Genomic DNA, 20,362 nt, shown 5'->3' on the forward strand with positions numbered 1-20,362 from the left:
GAAGGCAGTACAGGCCCTGTCTCACTTGTGGAGCAAAAGGTATACTGAGAGGCAAAAGCAGAGCAGTCTGTGTGAAACCAGACATTCACCATTTGCTATGGGAATAGGTCAGAACTGTTGCTGTCGCACATTTTAATGTCTTCTGCTAAGACTTTGTAGTTATGTTTGGTCTTAAAAGACAAAGATACAAATAATTGCTTCCCCAGAGAATGAGGCTCTCACTGCTGTGCCAAGATTTTGAGGATATCCATCTTATAGTCTCTGCAATGATATGTTAACAAGGGTTACTGCATCAATACCAAGATACTGGAATTCCTTTTTTGAGTTTACTATGTTGTTCCAGTATTATTCTTGCCAATGTGTTTATCACCTTTCTCCACTCACCACCATTATGATTCCCATTTTCTCAGCTGCTGTTTTTTTTCTTTCACATCCAGAAACAGTTAGTTCCATCTTTCCTTCACATTAGGCCATACATTTCTTAGTCCCAGTGATCACTTCTCTAAGGAAAGGAGTTTACTTATCCATCCACTGTTGGAAATTCGCAAAACAATAATCTATTCATTAGGAGAGCTTCCATAAATCCACAGATGCAGCACTGGTTTCTTTAAATCTCTCATTTTTAAGGGTATCTCTCATTTTGCAAGTTGGGTCTTGCTCTGGGAGTGTTCACTCCTCTCTTTTTTGGACTAAAACATCCTTCTAATAATCTTTTATAAGTGTTTCTGTGTCCCAGGCAAATACCTATTGCTGAAATTCATGATGCGAGACAAAGCTTTCACACAAAGTAGGTTTCCAACATGAGAGTAACACTAATAAAGAGATAAAAATGTTTTAATAATGCTTTCTAGAATGAAATATGGAAGTCAGGTCTGCAGCCCAATCTTCTATTAGCTATTTTGTCTCTTGCACACATAGCATCTTTCTGCTTTCAGTGCTTGGGATGGCTGCAGATTTTCACTCATTTTTAGGTTTGAGGATTTTTGTTCTTGTTGTTGTTCTGTTGAAATTAGATACCAGGAAGAGAAGGCCAAGGTTTTACTACTGACCTCTTGACTATAAATTTATGATGACTGGTGAAGCAGTCATCCTGTATATTTATGTATTTTCATTTTTTGTTTGCTTTTTTCACTATTTCTAGATACTAAGCTGTGAAATTTGGTTTATATACACTTTTTCCCTTCAGATATTCATAATGTCTTCATGTAAAGCAGTTCTAACAACTGAAACAGTGATTTTTTTTTTTCTCTAGTGAAAATTCATGCTATTTTTATAGCTTCTGCTAGATGCTCCTGCTGCTGCCTTTTTCTATTATTGTCTGTAAAACAAATAAAGGGAGCAACCTGAAGTAAGTGCACTGTAAGCTTCTAAGAATAAATATTTCTGCATTCATCCATTAGTTTTTGTCAATAAGTCATAATTAAGCCCCTGTGTGAGCCTTACAGAGGTGAGGGCTAATAGAAAGACAAGCAGAACTTGTCATAGAAAGAAGATGGGTTAAAATCTGACTGTCAGCCAAACTGAAGTCCATGTTCTCCAGTACTATGAGTGAGGTCAAGTTCTACCTAACCTTGGTTCTGGTAGGAGAGGAAAGCTTGTCTGCTATGAAGGATAATTGAATGTATAATTATGGCATCATGGGATGCCAGAAGCAGTACAAAAAACCCACTTTTTCTTAATGTGGATTTAAGAGTTAAGAAAATATAATCAAGCTGTTTGCAATGGCTCTAGGAACTGAAACTGTTAGTGGTGTCTGTTATTTTTAATCTTTGAATAGTGATATCAACAGATCTGCATCAAGCTTCTCTAAAAAGCCTTCTTGATGTCAGAAGAAAATTATTTTCTGGTTAAGTTCTAAGAGATCAAATTTTCAGAGCTCATTTGCTGAAGCTGCAGCTTGTTCAGGAGTTGTAACAGATTTTCTCTATGAGAACAACGATGGGATTTACATTGATATTTGGCACTACTCATATTTTCTGTTTCAAATGTGTTTGTGTTAAAAAACTGACTTGAAAGCCTGTAATGCATTTAAGTATTAGTGAAGATAAGTGGAAAAAAATACTTGCGGAAACTTGTTGAAAGTTGCAATTTGTAAGAGATGGTAAGAATTTCAACAGATACCTTTTTATCTTTAAGGTGTGACTGAGTATGCATATTTTTATGCTTATGTGTGGGAATTTCCCTGGCTCTCCCTAATCTTAAAGTAATGGGACAATTTTGACTGAGCAGGGGCAGGAGAAAGTCATAAGATCTTTCACAGTGAGAACAGAGGATCATTAGGGTTGGAAGATCATCTTGTCCAAGCCTCTTGCCAGGGTAAAAAAGTAGATTTATCTACTTTAAAATTTATCTTCTAAAACATACAAAAAACCCTCTGAATCAGATGTATTTTGGTTATACAGTCAGTGCCTTGAGGCAGTTAAAAAGCTTGCAATGTGCTACAGTCCATTCTGCACTAAAAATAACGTGAATTCAGGGAGGATGAGGTACCCTCTAGGCAGTAGTATAAGCAATTATGTTCAGGGCAAAAAAGCACTGATCAAAATGTCAGGACAAACTCTTCCCTCTGCACTTGTTTCCATGTTCTTTGAAAAGAGTATAAGAAATTTTAGACCTCCTGAGTGTACTTGCAAATGTTTGTTTTTCTATTCTATGCATCTGATTATCATATCCTAAATGTGTATTTTGGGTCTGTTTACCATAAAAACATGGAATATATTTTTGCTCTCTAATACAAGCAGTTTGTGATTTTGGAACTACACAGGCATACGCATATGTGCCAACCATTTCAGAATCATTAAATTTTTTCTCCATTTCAGGTCCTGCAAATACCTTTGGTACGCATGCATAGGTCAATGCAGGTGTGCACATATGCACCTACACATAACAAAATTGTCAAATATACAGAGTTTTTCAAAATGATCGATTGTTATGGTTTGCAGAACAAGAGATTCCTTTCAAAGTCATGCCAATTTTATGAAAGTGCTGAATATATTCCCAAATCTTAAAAATGTACATGTATGCCTTATATCCTTCTTTAAAACAAAATCCTTAAATCCTTAACATCTCCAATAGTGCCTCTAATGAGCTTCCTTCTGTTTAGCACTTTTTTCCTCCCATTGAGCCTGTGTTAGTTCCACAATATTATCTCATCCATTTTCATCCATGAAATGATATGGAGTAACTACAAATCTTATTTGTATTGGCAGTGGACTGTCCTACTAAAGACTTATTTTTGGTAACTCAAGAGTACTGTTTGAACATAAATCCTTTCAGACCCCTACATTAAAATGACTTCTTTTTAAGTGTGGTGTTGCTTGGTATTCAGCATGATGGTCACTGACATAAGAGGAAAACCTCACATCCTAGTAACCCATATCTTCATGCCTCTCTAGTTATATCACTAAATCACAGACTCTTCTGAGCTGATCCTTGTGAGATGATCCTTGTGAAGGGATTTACAAGGATCATCAAGTCCAACAGAGAATAGCCCATAGTGGAATTGACCCTGCAGCCTTAGCATATTGCACTCTCACTATCAGTGTCACCTGAGAGTGGAACCAAGGCGTTCACAATTGCTTGGCAGTTCCTTGTGACCAGTGATTGGCAGAATTTCACCATATATGTTTCTGGTTAAAAAAATAGTGCCAAATAGCAATACAAAAATTTATTAATAAGCTTACAGCAGAAGAATCTCTAGGCTTGGAATAAACCAACAAGTCTTCTGGACAAAAGCAAAGGTCTTCCTGGATCAATGTATAGTTCCTTGACAGTTGCCAGAAAAATGTGTTTAGGAACTAACACAAGAAAAGGGAAATCACAAAGGGATATTTCTTTCTCTGCTGATATTCCATACTTGAGTGATAGTCACTTTCCAGGGACACAGGAACTTCCAGTGTCCTACATGATGTATCTTTGTCTAGTAGTTCTTGATGGATTTTTTTTCTTGCTTGTTAAATCTGTTTTCAAAAATGTATATATTCTAGCATTTACTACCTTCAGTAGCAAAGATAAATTTAACAATGCACCTTGTGAAAAGATATTTCTTTTTCAACTAACGAGCCTTCCTTTTGATTTTTTCATTTGATGCCCTCTAGCCTGTGATGTTCAGTCATTCCACTCAAATGCTTCTTCAGTGCTCTGTCTTTCCTACAGTGCCTGTTATTACTCTGTGTTATGTCTTTGTGCACCTGTACATTTAACTTCAGAATCAGACCAAAGTTTCTTTTCACTGGGTAACTGTATTTTAAGTGATCTCCTTTCGCAAGAAAATTTGGCAGTTAAACTAACACATCTTGGAAAAAGTCACGCTTCATATTTTTTACAAACCTCCTCTTTTATTGTTGTTTTTTCAAAGTAAATAAGTCAGCATGTGAAATTACTAGGATAGAATTTCTGTGATGTCTTTTCTTGAAAGTTTTCTTGTTTTATTTTTAACAAGAATTCCAATACCTAGTCCATAATAGAAAAGTACCAGGAAGTCCTGTCTCCCTGCATGCAGCTAGCTTGATGGTGTTTCATTGGTCCTGCTTTCCATGGATTTAATATTTTGCTTTCCCTTTGTCTTCACTTGCTCTCCTTAGATCTCTTTTCTGGTGAGGCAGCTTAGTGTTGGAAAGCAGGGTGTTTATAGGGGAAGTCTAGGCCATCCAGATACCGTCCTTATTCATTCAGAAGACAGTTCTGATGTTACTTTGGTTAATACCAATGAGTCTCACTATCCTGGTAATGCAAATATCATTTTGACAGACCTATTAACAACTCCTTTATTCAGTGAGGAGCAAAACTGTACTCACACTCTATGACCCAGTTTTACTTTTCAGTGTGAAGGAGCTTTTCTTCCCCTCTGCTCCCTTCTCCCCTGATTCTTATCAATAGTTCACTACTGCTTTTAATTGATACCACAATGACAAGTCAAACAGTGGTAATTGGCTTTTCAAGTACATGGCTTCAAAAGCTACGTTGAGTGGTATCTCAGAAGTGACATTTTGTCTGTCAGTAGAGGAGGAGTTGGAAAAGACAGGATTTGGGATGCTGAACACGTTTGGTCAGAATATGTTGATGGAGCCCTGTGCCTTTCACCAAGCACCTCTAGGCATTCAGAAGATCCAGGAAGACACCACTGACAATTTCAGCAGTTGCATCACTTCCAAATCTTGTGTGCTGAGGCTTCAGCATTAAAGTGGGAGTTTCAGCATAGTGATTTTTCATGAACATATTGTGTGAACAAGGTGTTATAATTGGTATATCTAATTTAAACACATTTGGCATAAAATTTTATATATGTGAATTTGTGTGCGAAAATCAAGGAGCTTTTTTAAGCCTAGTTAGAGTTACTTGTCTCCAGAGTATTTTTATTCTGAGAGCAGTGCTTGAGGTAATTCTAAATGGGAAATAACTATAAAATAGAATAAAAATGAAAAATTACCTTTTCATTATATCTGATTCCATGTGAATGGATTTTTAACAAGTTGCAGGGAAGATAAGTGTCAAGCACATTTCATTAACCAAGGAAAAGTACAGTAATGGTTCCACACTGAATTTAATGGACTACATAAAATGCATAAAATTCTTCTTTTCATCATAGAGGAAAGACAGAATTTTCACAAAATTCAAGTTGGTCTCCCATTTCTGGGACATATGCAGAACAATTAAATAGGCATTATTTCAAAAGTAGTATGCTTTACAGAGACTGCCCATTTCTAGAAGACAAGGCAACCTTTTGAGACTGGAAAATAAGGTCATCTTGAAAACTACTCATGCTAGACTATTTCTTCTTTACTAACTAAAACATTTTTGAAAGTCCTTTAATGGCTGTAACTTCAGGACACGAGTGTTGTTTGAATTTTTTTTCTATCTCTTACCTCATCTGTCACCTTTTTTAAAAAGAGCATCAATGGATCACAAATTCTGGGTGATATGTTTTATTTTTAATGGTGAAACAAACACTTAAGTATTCATTCACAAGTCCCCAGTTCCTGGTATATGCAATCTGCCCAAAAAACTCAGAAAAATCAAGAGGGTTTCTCCTGGAGGAAGTTTTTATGGTATAAAATGGTATAAAATAGAGACCTTTCAATATTCTAGCCAAGAATCATATTCAAAGCACACATTTTTTCAAGGAAGAGGGATGGGAATTGTGTTTGCTATGAAGGTGAGAATAGCAGTAACAAAAATGTAAATGTGAGCTTCTGCTGATTTGTGTATTTCACCAGGGGATAAAATGCTTACCTAGCTTTTATATCACCAGGAACTCATTTAATCTTTTTGTTTTATTTGGTTGATAGCAAAGGAAAAGGCAAGTGCTTTTCAGGGCACATAGGTGATTTTAGATGCTCCATCCTCTGAATTAAGGGACAGTCCTGCAGCAGTTTGAAATGAAGGGTTTATGTAGCATTGCTGTTTATTTCTATAGCAGTTGGATTCATGAAAACCCATGCTGAGTTTGCCTTTGTGCCCTTCTGTGCCACAGAGGTCTGCGTTGCCTTTTCTGAACTGTGCTTTATGCCCATAGGAGCCTGTGAATATATGTACTTGTGTACACATTGTAATTAACTTCTGCATTCTTGAAAAAGAAAGTAGAGGCCTGGCCTCTGCGTGAGATTTAATTCCTCCTTCATTAAAAAGAGCTAGCAGCTTAGAATAACTGATTAATTATATTTTTACTGCATTTTTTGGAGCCTAAGACGGGCACTTCTTTTCCACTTAGAATTCAGAGGACTTCTCCTTCTATAGTTCCTCAAGAATGGACCTGGCACTCTTTTAAAACTGTGACAGAAGATGAGGAAGCCTGCAGGATTTTCCTGCATAATATCCAGTGAGTGGGAGCACTATTTCAGAATGAAGGGAGAATTTTTACACATATCTTTCTCTTTAAAGAAGCAGTCCATAACCACAAGGATACAAAGAAAACAATCCCCATCTCTTGTGAAAGGGAAGAATAACAGCACTCAGGAATCTAGCCCTGGCTAAAATTTCATCAGCAAACTTGTGTGGGAGAAAGAGCAGCCAGTAACATCAAATTATTTCTGTTTTCATCTAGCCCAGCCATGAAGGTTTCTGAAGTAGTTTGGATCAGCCTTTATGACCTCCCATTTACCACTTGTATAGGTTTGTCTCTGTGTGTCCTTTAGTAAAATAAATCTTCTCTCTGAATTTCTGTACTGGAAAAATACTGTATAACTGTAATGAATCTAAGATTCAGGCCACTTATGTCAAATTAAATGTTCTGCCTCTAGTTCAAAACGAGCAAACCAACCATCCACAAAAAGGCAAGGAGCAGCTAATTTGTGCAAAGAAAAAGTCTCAAGTCTCTCCTCTTTAAAGAAATGTCCTGGATTTTGGCCTCCGCTACATCTGTGAATTTTTTCTCAACTTCAGTTACATTTTCTAAGTAAAGATATTTGATTGTAAAAAATACTCCATTATGTGGATGGCAAATACTCAGATCTAAGTTGTATTCATTTTCTTCTTAGAGAATCTAATAGACCCCAGTAATGACTTGGAAAAAAGTAGAAGTTTTTAAGAGAGGATGTATTCCTATGCACAGCAGTAAAACTGAAGAGCATAATTATCTGTTGTCCTGCAGTTCATAGCTATCAGCAAATCATAGAATCACATAAAAGTCTATGCTGGAAAAGAATTCTGAAGAGCACCTGTCTAACCTGTATTAAGAGCAGGCCATTAGATGAGGTTACCCTGAGTCCTATCAGGTCAGCTCCTGGACATCTCCAGTGATAAAATTTCCTTTGCTTGTCTAGGCAGCTTATTCCAGTGGATGTCTTCATAGTGAAGAATTGCTTTGTTCTGTCTAGAGAGACTCTTTATCATTAAGCAAATGGCTTATTCTTTGCTTCCTGTCCTGTGATTAGGTCTCTTTGTGAAGAGTGTTCCTTTATATTCTCTAGAACTACATTACAGAAGAAATTTTTGTGGTCCCTGCACAGACACTCTTCAATGTGGCAATCCCAAACAAATAAATTACATGGAGATCAGATCAAGTGTACAGCCACATGCATATTTAGCTGAATGCATTTGAGGAAACAAATGCAATTGATAATAGTGTTTATAGTAAAAGCACTTGGAAAAAAAGTTTAGAAAAAGTACTGTGCACTGTGGTTGATGTTTGCTTACTCCTGTGAATAAGAGCAAGAATAATGAACTCATTATCACATTTGGTACTTACGTAAGTGGGTTTTTAGGAATATTTATCTGGTGTCTCATCTTTTTGGTCTTCGTAGAGATCATTTGTGTGTTAGAAGATTTTGTAATATTGGCCTGTGCCAGCAAAGTATCCATTTACAAGAGTGTCCAAACTCACTATAGCATGCCTTAAAAGAAGGAAACAGAAGTTTGCATTGACACGGCCAACAGAAACAAAATGCCATCTGTTGCACAAGCACCTACATCACAGTCTGTGACAAAAATTTTTCAGCATCTACACAAAACTTCTTCCATCCCCAAGCAGCACTCACAATTCATTTGGATCATGTAGGTTGGATTTGAAAATTGGAATTATGTTCACGTACCAGAGGTATGTATCAAGGTTTAACCCCAGCCACACAGTTGCTCCTTTAAGAATCAGAAGAGTAAAAGTGAGAAAACTCATGAGCTGAGATACAGACAGTTTAATTGGTAAAGAAAAACCCATAGATGCAAGCAAAGCAAAATAAGGATTCATTCACTATTTCCCATGGGCAGGCAGGTGTACAGCCATCCCTAGGAAAGCCATCTTCCATCACATGTATTGGTGACATGGGAAAAGATACGATCATTCCAAACATCCCCCATTCTCCTTCTTTCCCCAGCTTTATATACTGAGCATGATGGCATATGGTCTGAAATATCCCTTTGGTCAGCTGGGGTCAGCTCCCAACCTCTTGTGTATACCCAGCCTCCTTGCTGGTGGAGTGGGGTGAGTGGCAGAAGAGGCCTTAATTCTGTTGAAGTGCTGCACAGTAATAAGGAAAACATCCCTATGTTGTCAGCACTGCTTGCAGTGAGAAGGCAAAACACAGCCCCATGTCAGCCACTATGAAGAAATTACCTCTACCTCAGCCAAACCCAGCAGGGTGTGTTTGCTACCATGCAGATGAAAGTAAGTAGTGAGCCAAGTTAGATATGCCTTCTGTCCCTTCCAGTTCAGTGGTGATCTATCTCATGTAATACCCCACACAATGCATAGGGCAGCCTATACTAATCACGTGGAATAAAAGTTTTGCATATATGGGGAAAAATTTCAGGCTTTCTATACTTAGGTCCAAGAAGACCTAGGTAAAAGTTATCTTCCTTTGTTAAACTGTGGGCAGGGACCTACACATTCTCTGCAGATTGAGTCATTTATCCCTATGACCTCTCTGCTCTTCAGTATTTTAAATACCTCTGGCTGTCTTTATCCTGATAGAAAATCAAGATGATGACTTCCTTAGTCAATCACAACCTGGTTCACTGGGTGTCTTCAGCTCTTTTTTACGTAAATGGGAGCTGCCTGTGGTGACAACCTTTGAAAGTCTGCCCACAAAATTAAAATTTCCCAGATTGGCTCTGTTTTCTTGCAAACCTGTCAGGGCAGATGAAGATGTCTGTCTCAGCTACATTTAGGCAAGGACCATTTGCAAAGCTACCTCCAGGAATCTTTCTTTGTGTGGAAACTAGGATAGGAAAGCAAATATCAAGAGTCTCTGCGTTGTCTTGCAGTGGTAATTTGTTTGCTTCCCATGCAGAACCACCCTTTCAGGCTGAAATTAATTTAACCCTAAATCTTGAAGATGAACACATTGTAACTGGTCAATATTCGTAGGGGGATAGAATATACGGAAATAAAAGTAGTATAGAAAGTAATCTTACCCCTAAGGAGTTGCAGCTGAGCCAATTATTAGAGATTGGGAACAGGCCTGACTTTAACAGGCCACAGCTGTAGCCAATAAGAAGAAGAGTGTTATAAAAGAGTGGGTTGGCTGATTGAGAGGGGAATTGGAGTTGTTGGGCAACTGTGAGAGGAAGGAAGAGTCAGTGCTTGGAGGAGCTGCCTATGAGAAACAGCAAGGAGGCATGAAACCCTTGCAATAAGGAGACAACAATATGGAACCTTTGCCACATAACGACAACAAATATTGAATTTTTACCTTTGTATAAGAGCAGACCTCATACATCTTGTGCCTTTGTTCACTTGAAAATATTTTAGTTGCTTGTTGTTCATCACATATATAGTTCATAACAAATAATGATACCTAGTTTATACGAAGTCTCAAGTTTCCCCTGGTGAAATGGAGCATGTAATGCATTTTCTGTTATAATGGAATTTTTTTTTGTAGCTCACTAACCTTTGTATAGGAAAAAAAATGTATCTGCTACTCATGCCAAGAGAAAAATAATGACTATGAAAATGGTATTTTTCATGTTCATTATGGTACTTATATATGAAATAGCAATTAAAAGAATAGTTAGGCATGTTAGCATTAAATTTGTTTCATTTTCATTATCTATTTTAAACTATCTATCAAAATATGTACCTACCTCTGAACAGTTTTTAAATAAAAGTGTGATTTAGCTTATCTAAGATAAGTATTTGGCAGCATTAGGTCAATGGTTTGACTGTATGCTCTTAGAGGGCTTTTTCAACCTGAATGATTCTATGAATGTATAAACTGTTTTATCATCCTTACACTAGAGCATCTTGTCAAAGATAGTAATTTAACCAATCTGCATCAAGAGAGAAAGCTGTCCAGGACAGGCTCTCTGTCCTTAGAGCTGGCCAGCTGGCACAGCCTGGCTTGTACATACAAGTTATTTTCCTCTCCCAAAACTAGCTACCATTTAAAGGGAGGTGCCCATGCTGCCTACAGGGAGCATGCCCAGTTGGGACAAGTGCCAAACTGTGCTCAGGCATGATCAGGGAGAGAGCGAGCTGGCCAGAAAGGGTGCTGTCAGTCTTGCTAACAGTATAACACAGTGAGGGATCTCGCTCCAGTTCTTAGACCCATAGCCCACTACTGGCACAGGTGTAGCCTTACCCTGCCCCTGTATCCAGTGAAGCAGTCACCCTGAGGTGACAGTCCATCTGGCTTCTCTCACTTATGTGTTAGTATGGGATGAGCCAATATCTGAGATACCTTTTCCAGTTGAATATAAGTGCCTAGAAGATTGTACCATTTGCATCCCATTTGGAGGACTGTCATTAGCTGAGATGAATGCCATCATAGATATTGTGGCCTAGATTCATCCTGGCTATCACTGGGAGTCAGGCATCTGATTTAAAGCACATACTGGATTCAAGTTCCCTATTTAGTCAATGGAATAAAAGTAAATGTGTGAAATAAATAGCCAACCTAAGATCTGAACTGACTTCTACAAGTGTCTCTTCATAACTTTCGGCTATAAAAAGACATAACTAAATTAATTTAGGTGGATACTTTAGTTTAAGGGCAAGAAGGTTGAACCTAGTCTGGGTAAGCACATTCCTGGGGCCTGATTGCAACCTCTCCCTGCACAGAATCTTGGATTGCCCTATTTTCTTTTCATTGTATAATACTTGCCCTTGCAGAGGCAAAAATATTTGGAAATAAGGCTAAAGTGTAAACCATGTAGCAGTATTTGCCGGGCTGTAGTCGGTATGAAGTAATAGCTCTGAAAAATTCATCTTATTTATCTCAGTTGATCACAGAAACTATGAAAATTTGGGTTCCTGTCTTCTTTTAGATAAACAGACTATATCTTAGCCAAATTTTGCTAGATAAGTTTTCCAGTATTTGAATTGAAATCTTATGTTGGCAGCGTTTGTTTCTGAAGAACTGATAGGAGCTACAATTACTGGAAGTTATTAAAAATCCCACATTTGTGAAATCTTATTCAATATCTGTTAAATTTGGAAGATCTAGTGCAAAACTTAGAAAAAGTTATCTAAATGATCAATTAGGATACAGTAGTCACAGTACCAAACCATACTACACACAGCATATAAACCCTGTTACAGAGTTGTTTATTAAAGAAACAGATCTTGTGCCTATGGGAAATGAATGTAGTCTGGTTCCTCCATCTGTCAGGAACTTTTTTAGTTTATTTTACTCTTATATTATCAACAGTGCAGTCTCTACTCTGAATGCCAACACCACTGTGATCATAGCTTCTGGTATATTTCTCTGAAAATTCCCCATGGCAGTGCTGAACACAGTTAAAATCAGTTTAGGTTCTGTTTAGCCATGCCTACATGGGAGAATTTTTTACTGCTTGCAACGTCCCCTTTGTTTAGGTGAACCCAAAGGGTGAAATTCACTACTGGTACATCTAAGCAGTAAAAGAGGACAAGAGAACAAGCTCCAACATTGAACCCTTATCTGTGCATGCTGCAAAACTTTTCGCTCACTGCTAGCTCTCTCCTGTAGCTCCTGGTACTTTATTCCAGACAATAATTTGATATAGTTCAAGTAATATTTTAATTGAGAGATTGCTTTCAAAGAAAGAAGAGACAAGGCTCCACCGGGTTGGGCTCTGAGATAGAGAGTTCTGTAGTGCTCTTGCACCTGCCACCAAACTGCCTCTCAGTTAGGCAATGCACAACCCAAATGTCATCCTACAGAGGTTCTGTGCAGGAGAATTGCACACAAAAGCTCACATGTTGTTTTAGATGCTGTGAAGAATTGGAAAAGCTGGAGAAAAATTACTGGTGTCATTATGTCTCAGGGCCACCACACAGGGCCTAGAAGAAAGAGGCAAATATTATGGCTTGAGGTCACCATGTGCCATGCGACTTTAGGCAAGGGGTTAGGCTTTTGTCAATCTTTTATATAGCACTGTAGACATACTAATAAGATCCACACTTCATAAATACTTCTTTTTAACACTGTGAGTGTTAGTTTTACCCAAATTCTATTTATCCATCTTTTTTACCCAAATTTCCAGGTTGATTTTACCTTCCTTTTATTTCATAGTGCAGGGTGCTCAAACAAATTCAACATTTTTCTTCATTGTAAATGAAATTGCAGGTGTAAATAATACTAACTGAACATCTGATTTGTGTTGAATTTTAAAGCAAATGCAGGTACAAAAATGTTGTTACAATTTGATGGCAAATCTGAGTGTGTGATGTGACAGCTTACCCATATGTATATCTTCTTTTAATACAGCTCATTCACACCCAAAAGTCTGCCAGATCAATAGGATTTCAGAATAACAGAAAGGAAAAAAAAATCTCATTTAATCTGCCTTCCTGATTTTTAGGTTTTTAATTATTGTCATTTAATGCTAATAGCTTGGGTTTCATTCAAAGCTCCTTTTGATGAGCAAAGGTGATGGTAAATCTGAGGACTTGGATAAATAAAAAATTCTGCAAAACTGTTGATTGGGTGCTGGTATCAGTTTGTAATGTTTTTTATCCATGTGCACTCTTGTGCTCAGTGTTTGGTGTTGGAGAGCATGATAGGCTAAACATGCAATACAGATACTGTGTTGTCATTTTATTCTTCAAATACAGCCCCTAAAGAAGATTTGCAGTGAAAAATGTTGATATTTAGCAGTGCCCTGTAATGTACCAAACAATATCATTTAAAATCATCCACTAGTGAGACCTTCTGGACTTTGGTAAAAGGTTTAAACTTTTCAGTCCCCATGAAATTATTCTGGGCAGCTGGCCAGTTCCTAAATAGGTTGTGTGGACATCAGTGGCTAAACTTTTTATTTGGAATGATTCATTTCAGCCTGTCAAGTAAAATGAAAGAGTTAGAGCATTGCTGTATGGGTTTTTTAATAATTTGATTTCATTGAAATACTTACAGAGCGTTTAAGTGAACTTCATATACGCTTTCCTCATATACCATATGAAAACTGCATCTTTCACTCTTTCAGTTTTGCACTTTACTGGCTCCTCTTCCATGATGAGAACTAAATGAATAGAGAACAAAACAAAGTCATAAGGGGTTGGTCTTTCCCTTTAGATATGGTTAATTCTTTATCTCCTTTAGCATGTTCTTACCAAAGTGTCAATATCTTAAAAACTCATTGACTTTGTTAAATTTGAGCTTTTGATTTGTTTGGGCAAGATTTACTTTTGAGGTTGTTTCTGTCCCTAAATGCAAATCAGTGATATTAAGAGATACTCATATTAGTTTGTCCTTTGAACTGTTAAAGTGATCTTGTTCATATTACTAGACCCTGGAGCACTTCCACCTTTCAGACCATTCCCCCTGAGAAAATCAGGAGAGTTCTGCATGTGCAGATACTTCTCACATCCTGCTTCCACAGGAGTGGATGTCAGCTGGAGGGCAGGTTTGACACTGCCTTGCATTCACCTGAATATCTGAAATGCACTGTGGCATGTTTCTTCTGCCAAACACAGAGGAAGATTATGGAAATGCAGCCCTCCTAATCAGCTCCTGATGATTGTCTCATTCCAATTCTCTAGAGATTTTTCAGCAGCTCTGCTATTAAAGGAGTTGCAGTATGTACTTTAAGAGAACTCACTACTTTCACCCTGACCACATTTACAGTGATTACTGTCTGGATGACCTTTTTTTCATGTACAGTCATTACCTGCTGTCTCCTTTATTGTGTCCTGCCTTCCTCAATCCTCCACTTTCACCACCACTCCTTTTACTGTGTATATTTAGGACAACCACTTACAAGTTCTCTTCATTTCTAAGGGCCCAGATCTTAATTATACCAAAGGTGTTTTTGGCAATCACATTTTTGTAAGGAAGCCTTGAAGTCAAAAATAAATTTACAACTGCAGCTGCAATAAGTAAGATGGCTAAGACAATACCACATAACACCTGTGCCATTGGAGAGAATTGGGACAATATAGCAGTGTCTGCTGCCACCCCATTCACAGTGTGTCCAGATCAGAAGGATTCTCTTCAGAATAGATTCAGTCTCACACTGGACTACCTCTCCCATCACACATGGGGTTCAAAGCCATCCTAAGGACCAGCCATTGCTTGGGATCCTTAAGCTCAGACTGCATTTTTGAGTAGCCAAGGTGGAGCCTGCAGTTTGTTTCCTTCCAGAAGAATCTGGTTTGCCTACCAACACAGCCCATAAACTCAGCCAGAAGATAAGAAGTGCTGGTGATTCAGATGTCAAACTGCTCCAGACCAAATGGAGACATGGCCATATTGCTTTCTGTGAGAAAAGGGTCACACAAACATTCTTTTCACCTATAAGTCTGCCTTTCCTCACAGCTGTCTTTTGGATTGATATAAGACAAATATGTGAACAGATCAGGGAGAGCTTGGTGTTCAGGGACCTGTAAGTATTATTCAAAAAAACACAGAATCCCAAATTAAAATATCCTCTCTGACATTCCTCGCCATTTAAGTGCTATTTGGAAAAGTGCATCTGTGTTCAGAGTGGACAGGTGTACTGTATGTGTTGTGCAATAAATCTTCTACTGTAAACTCAAGCAGCGTATAAGTAGTGACATAGACGAAGAAATTCTTCAATGGCTTTACAGATGTTAATGTTTTTACCATCCACAAGAGAATTTAGCCAGCCTAGGCTGACAAAACATTGTTGAGCATTTCCAGTAGGCTCTTGGGCTGCAGATGGAGGGCTATGCAGAGCAAATCAGGCCAGTGTGCATTTCTTTATCAATAGTAAGAGTAAGAAATAAAATCCAGAAATCATAGAGAAAAATGTCTGGATATTTTGAGTTTATTGGGTTAGTTGGGTCTAACTGTTGCTAGAAACATTCTGCACCGTCATAGCCCCATTTCAAATAATCCTGTACCTTTAAAAATCTGTGTTTGTCAAGTGTTAGAGAAAGTTGAAATACAAAGATTCTAAGCAGCAATACAAACCAGGATGTGTGTCGTGTGGAGCAACAATTACACCCTAAGTGCACAGAGAAGAACTCAGGGAAGCTAAATGCCTCACACTCCCCAGTATGTAATATTATCACAGCATGAATAATTGGAGATATTCTATAGAACTGCCTTGACTTTAGGTTTTTTTAAAGTCTATCTTAAATCATTCTCCTATCCCCTTCTTTACCTTTTGAACTATACAGTTTTCTGCTTTCAATGTCTCTGTGCTCTGTTCTGCACTTAGACTTAAGCAACATTGCAGTGCTCTGTATTCTGTATACACTGAATTATGAAAACAGGAGTTCATAGCTCTAAGTGACATTGTCTGTGCCTAAAATATGCATATTTATGCAATGTTTTCTTACTGAAAAACAAGTGTCAGAAACTGGAAACCTTTCTTTCCTCTAAAAATAATCCCTTCCCAAAGCTTTCAACAGTAGAGTGTTGCAGAAAAGCCCTGTTAGATTATCTAATTAATTTCCTTTTCAGTGAAAGATCTCTTTTGGCAATACTATGACATTTCAGGGGCTCTGACTAGTCTGATTTTGAAATTATAAGGCACTTCCCTCTGGAGAGCTCTCTGAACACTCAGAGATTTTCCCATAAGGCTAGTAATCTTTATTCTCACTCTAGAAATTCTGTTTCTTATTTTTGTTCTCTCATTCCTTTATTTTGTATACACTATTGTATTCTTGAAGTAATTTATTTTCAAATATTTATTACTTAAATTTGCTCCATCTCCCCTGCTCTTACTTTATCAGTTATAGTAGATGGGGAGTAAATAATGGGACCCTTTAAGTCTTTCTCTTCTTTTTCTCTTTTGTCCCAGTTGGTTAACACAGCTCTCCCCTGGTTTCATGGCTCTCTTCAGCACTATTTTTTCTTGTCAGTGAGAAAATGGTTAAACAGCATTTAGAAATTTATGCATACCCAGATATGTTCTCTTCAAAGCAGCACAGAAATGAGCTGGGAAGTTGTGTATCATTCTTCATACCCCTGTAATATCTAACCAACAAAGCTTTGTTGTGAACATAACCTTTGGCTGGTAATGCAGTTGGTGCTCAAACTGGCCTTTTGATGCTATATTGAAGTCCAAGTTCTTGTTTAGTTTCTGCTCTTATTCTTTATCTAGAATTCTTTCAGTCTCTTATTTCCTGCCACTGTTTCTAAATGTGCCCTTTTCCTTGTCCAATGTAGTATTTGCAACTCTTCACATTTTAATATCATGTGCGCCAAAGTCATAATTTCTTCCTTTTAAGGATTAATAGAGCAATGAAACAAGACTGGACACAATACAGATTTATGCAACATTCCCCTTTTATTCTGAATCAGCTTTACCATTAATTATTAGCCTTTGTTTGTAGCTGTTCAGTTTTCTGCAGTTTTCAGCCCACATGACAACTTCTATCCAACTGACTATGAACTGATTTTCATTTTAAGCTGTCCTGTGGCTGGAAGTGGTGATGTTGCTCATAGCATGACAGTGCAGCAGAGCAGTTTTTCTTCTACAGCATGCTGTGGGAACATGCATTTCACTAGGCAGGGCAAATGAGAATTAAAGCTCTGTTTGAATTCCTGGGCTATTGCCCCTGGTAAAAATCTGTAGCTGGTGTCTATCAACAGTATTCCCTGCAGGTGCTGATGGTGAAAATGTCTTTTAAAATTTAAGCTTCTAATCCTTTGCTTACAAGCAGGGATGAGATGAAGAATTGGAATTTCAGTTGGATGCATGCTCAAATAGTATACAATACGCATACAGTTTAAAATAAATGTGAAAATTAATTTCACTGCTTCTTTTTGACTTTGTATTTTGTTGCAATAACACACCTGAATTGCTACATAAGGTAATCAGTATTCAGGAATCATATCTCTATATCATATCTGTTTATCTTATATTTTTAGCCATCACCTGTCCATGTATATACATGTATCTGTCTTTTCTGTATTTGGTTGGGTGATATTCCATTGAATAATTGGTTTTGGATAATTATAAATACAACATTTGTTATATGATTTGCCATAGCTGAGTATCACTGATGTAGATGGATTCTTTTGAGTTCGTTGTCATTACTTATAATACTCATCTACATGCAATTGTCCTCTTATTTTGTGTTCTGGGAGCTGGATTCTCTTAAAATTTCTTGCCTTTTAAAGTGCTGTGTTTTCTTTGTGTCAGAGAGCTTTCAGCATATACAGGAAGATGTGCCTAATAAGAAAAGGTCTTGGGTGTTTATTTGATGAAAGTGTTACAATCTATGAAGAAAACATAGAAATAAGCATATTGAATAGGGCACAAATATGCTTTGTACTTTAAAATTAAAATTATTAGCAATCTTCCCATTTTATGTCTGTCGGTTAAAAGCATGGTATTGTTAGGCATTTGTAATCTTCTAGCACAAGCCATTAACTTGTATCAAATTTACCTTCTGTAGGTCTTTGCTGCCATCTTCTGCTTCTTTCAATTATTGCCATTGTTGTTATTTGGATTCTGAAAAATGAGTGGGATATTATAGAGCAAATTTTCCTTTCTGTTATTTTTTTATTTCTTTGTTTTCAGCTAAAGCAAAGTGAAGCTAATGCAGATACAAAGGAGAAGCTTCCCTTGCGTCTACGCATCTTTGAAAAATTTCCAAACAGGCCACAAATGGTGAAAATCTCAAAGCTTCCTTCAGATTTCACAGTTCCAAAAATAAGGTATTGAAATATTTCCTTTGCTAGCATGTTGTAAACTTTTTTGGGGCCACATAACACCCAAAATATTTAACTTTTTTTTTCTTGTCTGTTAGGCAGATAGTTCAGAAAATAAGAAATGAAACAGAATTAACATAGGCATTCAAAAGATGTGGCATTTTGGGTATACCTCATTTCTCTCATTTGAGGAAAAACAATACTAGCATTCCTTATACCTTATTCGTGAAAGCAGCTAGACTGATCAGAACTGACACAAGTACAATATAACTGAAAATTGTGTTGTTTCTCCTTTCCTTTGGATTTTAGTTTCTTGGCTCATATAGATGACTTGCAGTCTAATGGGTTCTCATGGAGGTTTTTAAAGCTAGGGTGAAATGGCAGTAAATCATTAGAGAGGATAAAACAGAGCATCTAATACCAGTTAGCCTGTGATGACCTTGTCCTTTTTTTGTATTTATGTAGTTACCTTTTTCCTGTGAAACTCACCTTAACTAAAGATCAGATGCTCAGTGATCTACTTGATCATTCTTTACTGTGGGGGTGGTGAGGCACTGGCACAGGTTGCCCAGAGAAGCTGTGGATGCTTCCACACCCCTGGAAGTGTTCAAGGCCAGGCTGGATGGAGCTCTGAACAACCTGGTCTAGTGGAAGGTGTCCCTGCCCATGGCAGGCAAGGTGGAACAAGATGATCTCTAAGGTCCCTTCCAACCCAAACCATTCTGCAAATCTGTGATCATCAGTTAGAGTACAATTATTTTTCCGTGGTGTCAAAAAAGTCTGACAGAAATCCAAGGGCCTCTCTAGTATATACAGGCTGCAAAGTCTGCTGCCATGCCACAAGCTGGCTGAACAGATCCTTTAAGTGCCCGTGTCAATGTCCTCAACAAGCACATGCCAGAAGAGAGAACGATGTGAAGGATTGCTGCCATTGTTTGAGTCTACCAAGGTTACATTTCTTTTGATTAAATTCACAAGGAAGCTAAGTCAACTGGCTTGACCTGTTTGTAGTACCTTAGCTGAACAAAAGGAATAATGCTGGTCAGAAGGGTCATGAAAAGCAACCTTCCAGATTTCAAGGAAACAATCACAGATGCTTTACTTTTAGTATCAAAGTACCCTTTGGTTATATATGGAGGGTGTTCTTCTCCTAGTCCTAGTCTTTTTTGTTATTTCTTTCTAGTTGTGTTTTTTCCAGCATATTCTGTACTCATGATCCTATTAACTACTGAAACAGACTTCAAACTAGCACTAGCAAATCATATCTTTAAATCTGAAGCTATTGTACTATGTAGCAATATCTCTCCAGAGAAAAGTTAGTTTTGACATAGTTCACACTGAAAGAGGCAGCTCTACTGAACTTAAAATATGGTAAGATGAATGTATATTTGTTGTAAACAGAAATGCTTCTGCTTTTTAAACATGGCATATGTGAGGCACAGAATTGTTGAAGTGCCTTAATAATGACATTCAAAGCAGTTATGTGAACAGATGTTGTTTGAAATCTTCAAGAAAGAATTTCATGCAGAGAGTATGTTTCATTTGGATTATATCAGCATTTGATTTACATTGAAGTAACAACTTGCTGTTTAATGAGCTCAAAAGAGCTGAAAACTGCAAAAGGCACTTGAAATATTTAGCACATTAATTGGTAAATAAATAAATAATAAAAGCAATTTTTTTTTTCAATCTACATGCAAGAAATCCAACTCCCAATTCAGTTATGGATTTCTTTAATAAATGAATTCAGGTATTATCAGTTGTTCTGTTCATTTATGCATCTATTCCCCAGTACAACTTTTTCTCAGGAGTTTATCCATCTCAGCACTAATGGATTGTGACATGTCAGAAGGAAAACCAAATATTAACTCTTCTTGGGG

General features: G+C 37.4%; 1 protein-coding gene across 1 annotated transcript in view; it reads left to right on the forward strand.

The window, feature by feature from the left end:
• Positions 1 to 20,362, forward strand: part of NALCN (sodium leak channel, non-selective) — a 226,998-nt gene that overhangs the window by 148,860 nt on the left and 57,776 nt on the right. The window contains exon 16 of the mRNA XM_036406770.2: positions 18,352 to 18,488. Within this exon, the coding sequence (XP_036262663.1) occupies positions 18,352 to 18,488 (137 nt within the window). The remainder of the gene's footprint in view (positions 1 to 18,351; positions 18,489 to 20,362) is intronic.

The sequence above is a fragment of the Molothrus ater genome, chromosome 2, assembly GCF_012460135.2.
Source record: "Molothrus ater isolate BHLD 08-10-18 breed brown headed cowbird chromosome 2, BPBGC_Mater_1.1, whole genome shotgun sequence".
Taxonomy (NCBI): domain Eukaryota; kingdom Metazoa; phylum Chordata; class Aves; order Passeriformes; family Icteridae; genus Molothrus; species Molothrus ater.